A 10,614-nucleotide genomic window follows, 5' to 3' on the forward strand; every position below is an offset into this window, starting at 1 on the left:
TCTTACCTGCACGGGGTGAATCCTGGTTTTAATGCTTCCTACACCTTCCACAGTGGTAACAGCAGCCCCATACAGAGAGCAGATGGGCACCAGGCACGCTGTAACTGGATAATGGCTGTGATGGGATTTTGTAAAGAGAACACATTGGAATCACACAGAGCGGGTAACATAATTCAGGGAGTTATTTCTAGAAAGGGACTTGAGACTATATTTCCCAGAGAACACAGAGAACACTAGATAAAAAACCATAACTTTTGGAAGTGTTCAAGAAAGGACTTAACATATGGCTGGAGTAGAATGGTAGAGAGAAATGGAAAAAAAGAAAGATGAGTTTTGTGTAGAACCTCCAAGAGACCCTCATTCTCTGTTTATTTTTCTCATTCAGAGAAAAAAGACTTTTTCTCATCATAAAATGATATATTGACTCATGTAAACCATGGGATAATTTACCCCAGTGATTCTCAACTGTGGGAAGTTTCTGAAAATACAAAAAATCTGGTTGCATGCTAGCCTAATTATTATTTTAAAAATTATTATTAATTTTATTATTATTATAAATTTATTATTATTAATTTTTGGTCATGCCACACAGTATGTGGGATCTTAGCTCCCTGACTAGGGATCGAACCCAGGCCCACTACATTGGAAGCACAGAGTCTTAACCACTGGACTGCCAGGGAAGTCCAAGGCTAGTCCAGTTAAACCAGAATCTTTGGGATGCAATCACTCCATCACTTTTCAAAACTCCTCAGCTGATTCCAGTGTATGGGCAAGTATGTAAGCCATGAATTCATGCCCCTGTCTTGACCATCTCTTTCACACTAAATTCTGTATTATTGATACAGTAGGTGAGGTTACATCAGATTCTCATCTCACTGGTTGGGAATGGGGTCTAGGCTTTATTAGTCCAGTTTAGTCTCTCAGAAGAGTGCTTGGTGTACAGAGCAAAAGTGAACCTTGGGTTATTATGCATTTTTGCATTGTGTTTTTGTCCTCCAGCTGCCCCTCCATTAAGTTTACTTTCTGTTAATGTTATCTCCCTCTTCCTTTTCTCTCAACTTTCCCAGGGCTCATTGCTTTCCTGTTTTAGTCTTATGGAAGCTATAGGGGGAAATATTCTCCTGTCACTGCGCAGCCCACTCCTACTCATCTCTAGCTGCAGTCAGCCTCACCCCCAGTCCAGGCCTGGAAGGTGAGGACACCCCACTCCTCCCCTGTGCTCTGAATCCCTTCTATTCTTGTCTTCCCAAGGACTTGCTTCATTATCAATTGCCCTTCTAACCTCTTCCTTTCTGGAGTCTCATTTCTCTAAATTCCCTTGAATTTAGAAGTTCAGGTGTTTTTTTGTGCTAAAAATAAATCCCCAGGCCAATGTCTCTCTCCAGCCCATTTTTCTCCCCTTCTTAGTCAAGTTTCTTCAAAAGCTGTCCATGCCTTCCTGGCCCTCCAGTCACTCCTGCGTATCTGTACCTCATCTTCCAGCCCCACAAGTCTGCTGACAGTGTTCTGGGAGCAATCTAATGGCTCTGAGCCATGTCCTGGTGTTTCATACCTTTGCACTTCTACCACCTTGGAACTCTCTCTTCTGGATGCTCCTCCTTCATCCCTGGCTACTCCTTTTTGGTCTCCTTTGTGGGGTGTCTTTCTTTGCCCATCTCCCTGTCTCTTGTTCTGCAGTGTCCTGAGCTTGGAAGCTCTCCTGTGATTCCCACTACCTTCTAAATGACCAGGGTTGAAAACTTGCTTTTACAACTAACTGGCCCTCATAACCTTGACAAGTTAGTTAACCCTCTTTTCCTCCATTTCCTCTTTTTTCAATATGAGTGACAGTCGAGCCTATCTCAAAGTTGTTTTGGGGACTGAATACAATAACATGATGTAAACTATTTTGAACAGTGCCTAGCATTCAGTAAACATTAGCTATTTCTATTGTCATTGTTAGTATCTATGTTGATAACTTCCAATAAACTAGTTCCAGATGAGACCCCTCTTCTGAGTAATAGGCCTGTCTATGTAGATACCTGTGGACAGTCCCTCTTACATGTCCCATAGTAATTGCAATGCGATTCATCCAAAGCCAAACTCACCCCTTTCCTTTCCTTTGCTTCTCCTCTTCCTAATTTGTGAACAGCATAACCCAGAGACTTCAGACAAAAAACTTTGGAATCATGCTTGACAACTCTCCTACCACATGCAATCAGTGAGCAAATTTACATTTTAGGTCAAGGTGACATTGGCTCAGTCACAAAGCATGATGGGAGGTCTCACTCAGCCCTTCAGGGGAATAACTCTTCTAGTGTATGTTGACCTAAACCTTCTGCCAGGACAATGCATCACTTCTTTGTGTGTAAACCCATTCTTGCCTGGCCCTCAGTCTGAGATCTGCTCAAAGGCAAAGCAAATATCTGTACAGCAAGAGACAGAGTAGCCCTGAGAGACTGGAATGCAGGACAGATATACCCTGGTGGGAAGAAAGTCCATAGGAAAGATCTGGAGCCTGGGAAGTCACAGGAGAGCAGGTCCAGAGGCCATGTGAGTGCAATGGCCTCCTGGAGAGAGAGAGAGGGAAAGGAAGTGGAGGTTCTGCATTCTTTCCAGAAGTGCTTGGGCCAATGCAAAGGATACTGGATCTTCTTGGTCTTGGGGTCATATCTGGACACCATGACAGTGCAGGCACCGCAGCCTCCACTTCCACAGCTGTACTTGGTGCCGGTGAGGTGGACTGGAAGGAACGGGGTCAAGGAAAAGAGGGACCCAGGCTGCTCTGCTTTCTATACTTTTCTTCCTCAGATACTGATAACAAGTGAGTCATTTTCTGGAGTCTCCCAAGATTTCCTGCTTAAGAGAGCTGTTCTACTTTTTGCACATAAGTGAGCTAATTGGTGAAAGGTGAGAAGATATCCCTACATACCCACACCAAACAGCTTTATCTGAAATCCCCGATGCATTTGTGAATGTGACATTTTCTGGATTTTAGGAAGACAGTATGGTAGCTCTCCAGTGGGGCGAGGGCAGCACCTTGTAATCAAAAGCTCATGCTTCTACAGTGAGTCCTCTGGATATTCACACTGAGTAGGACACGTGAAGACTACAAAGAGCCTCATGCCAGTTAGATCAGAGTCTGCATCCACATGAATAGGGAAAAGCCTGTTGAATTCAGGGTTGGGGACAATGGATTCTACACTCGTGTTATGTTATTGCTGTGGGGGTGCTAGGAGGTGGTGCATATATAAAACTTAGAAACCCCCACAAGGAAGTTTAACTTTTCCTGGTTCAGCAATGTAATGCTTTTATTTTCTTATAGGATTACAGGATTAGAGAATATAAATTGGTAACTTGGTTCCTGAACCAGTAATATCAACAAACTCTTGCTTACCTCTTACCTGTAAGACACTGGCATATTTCCACAAAGAAAGAACAAATAATATATGTAATCCCTTTGCTTCAGGTGCTATTAGAGTCTACTGGAATTTGCTTGGGACCTCTCTGGGTGAGGTTTAGGAAAGATTTCATGGGTGCGGATTATAATTGGCTTGGGTGAAGGCTGAGAATATCATCTTAGAAATTGCTGTCCATGAATAGGTAATAACAGGTTAGGACACCGAAGAGCAGGAAGCTGAGGTTCTCTGCAGAGGTTCGGAGGGGGTGGCATCCCACTTCCTCTGTTCCCTTGTTTGAACCCATTCAGGCAAGTCAAACTTTCTGTCTTCAGGCAGAGTCATGTGGGTGATGCCTTAGTGAGAGTGTACCATTGACCTGAATGGAAAAGTCAGAGAAACCCCTTCTCCTTGCCTTTGGTGACCTGACATTTTCAAGCAAACGAATCCAGGAGCTGTCTGACTCAAAGAAGGGTCAAATTTTGACTTTTCACTCTGTCAGACCTTAAAGCAGCTCTATGCTTCTTGTTTTAACATTGCCTTGAGTGAAAAGTGACAGTTTGATTCAATCAGCTGCTTTGCCATCTGGTTACCAGACAAGTAGTTTGATGCCTCCTTCCTCCAGTCCCACCAGAAATGCCAGTTTCTTCTATGTTCTGTTGACTCATCCTAAAGTTCTTTGCTAGGTAGGGTGACCAGACAAAATATAGGACACCCAGTTAGATCTGAATGTCAGATAAAAAATGAACTATATTTTAGTGTAAGTATGTCCCATGCATTCAAATTCAAATTTACCTGGGCATACTGTATTTCTATATGCTAAAGCTGACAACCCGACATAAGTTAAATACAAACGATAATATATCAGAAGTTTATTTTTTGGTCCTTTAAGAAAAGAGCTTTCTCAGGGCCCCAAGATACACAACTCTATGGGCATATACAGAAGTTGCCCTGAGACTAAATGCTCATGGCCAGCGTATGCAGTTGACCCTGGAATTTCCACTGACCTCTGGTCGTTCATCAGTGAGTGATTGTGTCTTGCATGCCAAACTTGACTCTTTGCCTCAAGGATCTCACTCCTCATTCATCTCTTGCTATACCCTCCCACCCCCACCCCACAAAGCTTTACATCCATCGGAATAAACTGCTTTCATTTCCTCTAAAGCAATATATTCTCTTGCCTCTGCACTCCCCCACCCCCCCACACACCACCAACAAGAATACCCTTTTCCCCAAGAATTCCCCTTTCCCAAAACTCCTACACAACCCTTCTCTCTCCCTTCCTTCCCCAAGCCTGGTGAGAGTGCCCTGTCCATGTTCCCACAACACGGCACTCATCACACCCGCTGTCTGTCTCTTCATTCACTAGACTGAGGGCAGAGGCTGTGTCTTCTAGCTTACTTCTGCACATGTGGTGCTTGGTAAAATTCATCTACTGAATGAAGAGTTGTTTCGAGAACTGCAAGAAGTGATAGGGCTGGGTGTGTGAAGGGTGTGGGAAAATGAGGACAAGTGTTTAGGATGTCTCTGACCCATCCCGTTTCTCCAGTTTTATCCTAGAGCCAGGATCTCACAGTTGCATTAAAGCAACTCCCTAATGACACATTCTCTTTAATACATGTAGCTGTGAGACATCAACTCTTGCTGGTGCAGTATCTTTTTTTTATAGGTCAGATTGCTCAATAGCAGGCCAGGATCTGTCATGTAGAAGGAGAGGTAACATGAGGTTGCACCCCAGCAGGTCTGGGCCGTGTAGGTGGGTTGCCAGTTTCTTCTCCAGGGGATCTTCCCGACTCAGGGATCAAACCCAAGTCTCCTGCACTGCAAGCAGACTCTTTACTGGGTGAGCCACCAGGGGAATGGGAGGCTGGGGCTGATTCTGTCTAGGGCTCTACCAGCCTTGCTTACCTGGGAGCCCATGAATTTTCAGCTTGTTCTTAATATAGAGTTTCTTCACTTTGGGAGTCTAGAGAAAGCATGGGAAAGTGTGGCACAGATGTAGAAAGGTAACAAAAGGGAAGTGACAGGGTATGCTGACTAACACAGATTTTAAAGTTGGGTAAATGGGAGGTGGCAAAACCAAGGAGGAAGGATTTGGCCTGTTTGGTTTTTTTGTTTTGTTTCAACTGTAATCCCAATTCCCTGAATAGTGAGTGCAACGGGGACATTGGGGGGAAGTACTGGCTAGAGTAGTAGAATAATGGGGGTAGGAAACCAGATTGAAATGTTAAATAGTGAGAGATGGAGTCAGCAGAGAAATGAGACATTAGGTACACACAGTTATTAGAAAAGTCTGGCAAGGAAAGGACAGGGAGAAAGGAAGTCACGCTTCATGTTTTTAGATGTGCATGTTGGGAGGCCAAGAGCCAGAAGCAGAAGGAAATGAAAATTCTAGAGAGAGGATTGTCTAGCACACCACCGATTCTTCAGAGCTTAATACAGTGCCTGGTTCTTAGTAGACACTGAATAAGTATATTTATTTTTAACTTGTTATTTGTTGATTTATCTATTGGCCATGTGGCTTGCAGGATCTCAGTTCCATGACCAGGGATTGAACCCAGGTTATGTCAGTGAAAGCCTGGAATCCTAACCACTAGGCACCAGGAAGCTCCCCCCCAAAATCTCCAAATTATTTTGAAACAATTGTAGTCTCATAAGAAGTTGCAAAAATAGTACAGACTGCCCTATGGACCTGTTCCCTAGTTTCCCCCAATGCTGACATCCCATAGAACTACAGTGCAACACCAAAACCAGGAAACTGACATAGGTATCATACCGAAAACAGATAACCAGAGGCTAGAGTTTCTTCAGATTTTACCACTTATGCGTGCACTCGTACTGTGTGGTACACTCAGCTCCATGCAATTGTATCTCATAGATCTGTGTAACCACTGCCACAGTCACTCTCTCGTGCTAGCCCTTTACAGTTACACTCAAGCCCAAGAAATTCTTTTTGAATATTTACTGAAGGTGCAGGAGGAGTGAGATGTGAAAAAGGGTCCAGATCATAAGTGAAGAGCTGGAGTGCATTAGTTATACAATGGAATTTTGAAATATGCTTATAAAACCTTATTTTCTCTGATAAGGATTGTCAAAAGGCATAGATGACAAGTCAATGAAATGCCCTTGTGGGAAGGTACACACATTGTCATTGTCAGTGACATGTACCCTTGAGCAAGTGGCTGGACATATTTAATCTTTTGTTTGGCCTGCCATGTTGAATCTTAATTCCCCAACCAGGGACTGGACCCGTGCCCCCAGACATGGAAGTCTTAATCACTGGACCACTGCGGAAGCCCATGGCTGGACATTTTCACATTCACACTGCTGAATATAAAACCATCATCAAGGTGACCATGGGGCTCAAAAGTCAAAAAGTTATTTCCAAAGTCGGCACACTCATGGTTCACTGGATGGTCATTTTGGTTTTGCCCAGGCAAAAAATACAACAAATATAGCACATATCTGTCACTTTTAAATGCATTCTCTGAACTCCAACTAGACTGTGCAGATTGAACACAAGTTTATTTACCTAGAGCAAATACAAAAGGAAGAATGACTTCCTTTAGAAGTCTTAGCATGTTTTCTTTTTACCACCAAAGCCAGATTAATTACAGTAAAATAAAAGGATACGGATTTTCCTCAAGTATAATAGTAGATTTACTTCAGGATCAGCATTCTTCTCTATGACCTACATTGTGAAATAAGAAGGGATTTTAGGAAGATAATACTAGCATGTTATGGCAATCCTATCTGTTGTTTTGGGAGCATGTTTTTGAAAGGTGCTGGCTTCACAAGGACCAAAAACAAAAAAATAAGTCTTTTCTAACACTGGAACTAGAATTCTGGAGAAATAATGGAAGGCTGTTTCAATGTCTCTGAACTTTCTCATATATGTGACAACTATAAATTCTGGATTATTTTTTCCTTAGAGTTACTCAGAAAGGATCTAGATGGGGAAACAGATTCCAAAATCGACTCAAGATAACTCAGCCACATGAAGTCATGAAAAAGCTTAGCCAGAGAAGATTCTCTAAGGGAGTCATAGGAGAGTGTGTTATAAGGGAGCCTCTTCTGTCCCCACCAGCTTCCCTTGCCCACTGAAACAGAGGTGCCTGGGTGAAGGAAGAGCTTAAGGGAACAGGAATCTCCCCTCTGCCTGTCATGTGGCGCTCCAGGCTGCTACTCCCAATAGATCGAAGCCTGCACATGAAATAAAGTTATCTGTCCTCCCTGACTCAGGCAGCATCTCTGCTGGGTACAGTCAGGCAAGATTATAGAGGAGAATTGGAGCAAAACCCATCAGGAAGGGGCGCAACACTGAAACTAGAGACACAGGACCTTATTCCACTAGAAGTGTTTTTGATCACCCCAGAAAAAGTAACAAACCACATTATTTTTCATAACTGCCTCCTATTTTCAAGTCTCCTTTTGAGTCCTCAGAAGATTCACTCAGCCAGAGATGAGCTCAGTGCTCCCCACTCGGAATCTCAGCGTGCAGAGCAGGCTGAGCAAAATGTCATCGCAGAAGCAAAGCATTACACCTAAACTGCTTTAACACCCTAACTATGTGGCTAGGGAAGTTATTTCCAAAGTGGAAGCAAGATGGGGGTCGGGAGTGATGGCCTGCAAGCCAGGACCACTGTCCCTTCCTCCTGTGTGCCCCTACATTGAGGGGACACAGCCTGCTGACACTATTCTGTGCTATAAAGACATTGATGTTCCTGATGCAACATTTCAGGTCAATGTTTCTCAACCATTCTAATTACTGGATCATCGCTACACTTGATTTAGTGTTGTCTTCAATCACAGTATTGCTCTAGGCCCAAAGTAGCAGGCCAGGATGCTTTAGCCTCAAGGTTCATCAATCAGCCTGAAAGTATTTATTAGGGCAAAATAAAATCCTCCTTTGCTATTGTTATCCTCAATGTCATATACTCCTTCTATTAAAACAGTGTTGTTGGGAGAGGACTGGATGTGCCCGGCCCCCAGCCCACCATGACCGTGCTGTTCCACATGCTGAAAGAACACCAGGCCAAGCAGAATGAACGCAAAAAGCTGCAGCAGAAGAGGCGAGAGGCCATCACTTCAGCCACCTGCCTGACAGAAGTTTTGGTGGATCACCTCAATGTGGGTGTGGCCCAGGCCAACAGGAGCCAGAGAAAGCTGGACCACAAGGTGAAGACCCTACAGATTCACGCTGCCCAGTCTGCCAAGCAGACAGGTCAGTGGATCGGGATGGTGCAGAACTTCAACCAGGCACTCAAGGAAGTCGGGGATGTGCAGAACCGGGCTCAGAAAATCGAGCTGGACGTGTGCACCATCGCCACCGCGCTGGAGTACATCTACAAAGGGCAGCGGCAGTCGGCCCCCTCCTAGCCCAGTTGCCCTCCCTTCCCTCACTCCTCCTACCTGCCTCAGGTGGGCAGGAGGGAAGCCGATAGCCCATGAATAAAACACAAGCTTCCAAAGTAAAAAAATAAGTAAAATAAAATAGCATTGCTAAATTCAAGCAGAGCTAACATCCATGTAATGGGAGAATGACATCGTTTTTAATGCCTGGGTCAGAATTCACTACCATTGTAATTTAACAAATAAAAATGAGAGTTCCTTATTGATTCCAAAGAAAAGTACAAACTAACGCTCCCAAGCTTTAATAATTTTGCACAAAACCCTAAACTAACGACCCATAGTCAAGTTCATACTACTACATATGACTTGAAAAAGACAGAAAAAGGAGTTTAAATAAATAAGAAACAGTATCAGTGAGAGAAAATCAGCTTGGTTTTTATCTCTGACATAGGAAAATTCATATTATTCATATAATAAACTTACCTTTCTTCCATTCACAAAAAAAATCAACTCATCAGAATTGGAAAGAGAAGGCATTATGCCAGAAAAATACCTCCACCAGGATAGAGGGTTATTTTTTTCTTGGAGAGCAGATATGTTAGGGCAAAAACCTGGATGCTTATCAGCCTTGGGGAAGCCCAAGCTGCCAAAGCAGGAAGAGAAGAGGTGACTTATAGCCACCCTGGCAGATGTGAAGCACCAACCAGAGCTCCCGGCCCGCCCAGCCCACGAGCGCGCCCTTCTCCTCCCTTCCCATGTCAGTAAAGTCAGTGATTTTGCCAGTCCCCTTTGAAATCCAAGACTGGTTTTACTGGGGGAAGGTGTTTAACATCAGGAATGAAAAAAATAGGGGAGGGAGGTGGGAGGGGGGTTCAAGATGGGGAACATATGTACACCTGGAGCGGATTCATGTCAATGTATGGCAAAACCAATACAATATTGTAAAGTAATTAGCCTCCAATTAAAATTTTAAAAAAAAAGAACAAAAATAAATAAATAAATAAATAAAACATCAGGGTCATCAAAAAAAAAAAAGAAATGAAAAAAATAAGAGTTTTAAATAGACTATTAATGTTTTTTTTAACTAACCAAGCCATCAATTCATTCAATGCTATTAAAACTCATGACACTTTCTTAGGTTTTTCTACAGTTAAAGGGCAAAGGGAGATTTCACTATGTACATACCGTCATAACTTCTTTATAGAGACTTCATAAAAATGTGTCCATTGCATTAAGCAAACTGCAAGTATATTCTCTTAATCTTTTTCTCATACTCACTTTCTTCTCTGAATTTAAGGGTTAAGACATTGAACTACTTAAAACCAGAAACATGTACAGAAGCTTTCTGTGGGCTGGAGACCCTTTTCAGGACTCCCTTAGTCCTATAGCAGCTTGATAAAGTGTTGTCATCTTCTCTTTAGAGATGTAGAAACCGCAGCACAGAGATGTCAGGCAATTTGTCCAATGTCACACAGGCAATGATGGCAGAGTTGCTCCAGAGCCCATGTCTTTGACCTCCTTCCTGTGCTCTAAATGGAAACATGGTAGGAAATGAGGCTGGAGGGGTGGCCAGCGGCCAGAGCATGGAGGGAGGCCTGACAGGCATGATGATGGTTTTGCTGAGCTGTCTAAATATGATGGGAAGCCACTGGAAGGCTTTTAGTAGGGGTGACAGGGTCTAGGTTTTAAAAAGATTGCTAGGCTGTTTGCAGAGAATGAAGGTTAGGGACAAAGGGAGAGAGAAGAGAGATAATTAGAAGTTATGATAGTGGCTCAGCCAAGGGATGATGACGCTTGGTCTAGGGTGCCAGTGGGGGGCAGCAGTAAGAAGGGCCCAGATGTGCTGACAGATTGGATGTGAGGTGTGTGTGTGTGTGTTTGTTGT

At 43.4% G+C, this 10,614-nt stretch overlaps 2 protein-coding genes across 9 annotated transcripts in view; one reads left to right on the top strand and one right to left on the bottom strand.

Annotated features, from left to right (window-relative positions):
- LOC129538403 (biogenesis of lysosome-related organelles complex 1 subunit 1-like) overlaps window positions 1-9,233 on the top strand; it is an 86,110-nt gene extending 76,877 nt beyond the window's left edge. For all 5 annotated transcript variants that reach the window (XM_055398577.2, XM_088828444.1, XM_088828450.1 and 2 more), the window contains one exon: window positions 8,333-9,233. In XM_055398577.2, coding sequence (XP_055254552.2) covers window positions 8,333-8,756 — 424 coding nt within the window. In that variant the 3' untranslated portion in view covers window positions 8,757-9,233. The remainder of the gene's footprint in view (window positions 1-8,332) is intronic.
- Window positions 1-9,327, bottom strand: part of LOC129538400 (aldehyde oxidase 4-like) — a 71,419-nt gene extending 62,092 nt beyond the window's left edge. For 3 of the 4 annotated variants that reach the window (XM_055398568.2, XM_055398569.2, XM_055398567.2), the window contains exons 1-4: window positions 9,213-9,327; window positions 7,011-7,068; window positions 2,626-2,722; window positions 7-115 (exon numbers count right to left, since the gene is read on the bottom strand). In XM_055398568.2, the coding sequence (XP_055254543.2) occupies window positions 7-115; window positions 2,626-2,722; window positions 7,011-7,068; window positions 9,213-9,266 (318 nt within the window). In that variant the 5' untranslated portion in view covers window positions 9,267-9,327. Of the gene's footprint in view, window positions 1-6; window positions 116-2,087; window positions 2,188-2,625; window positions 2,723-7,010; window positions 7,069-9,212 lie in introns of those variants that run through there. The other variant, XM_055398571.2, reaches the window with a different exon arrangement.
- Between the last annotated feature and the right edge of the window lie 1,287 nt (window positions 9,328-10,614).

This window comes from Moschus berezovskii, chromosome 2, assembly GCF_049115385.1.
Source record: "Moschus berezovskii isolate FMDL1 chromosome 2, NW_MosBer_1.0, whole genome shotgun sequence".
NCBI classification, from domain to species: Eukaryota; Metazoa; Chordata; class Mammalia; order Artiodactyla; family Moschidae; genus Moschus; species Moschus berezovskii.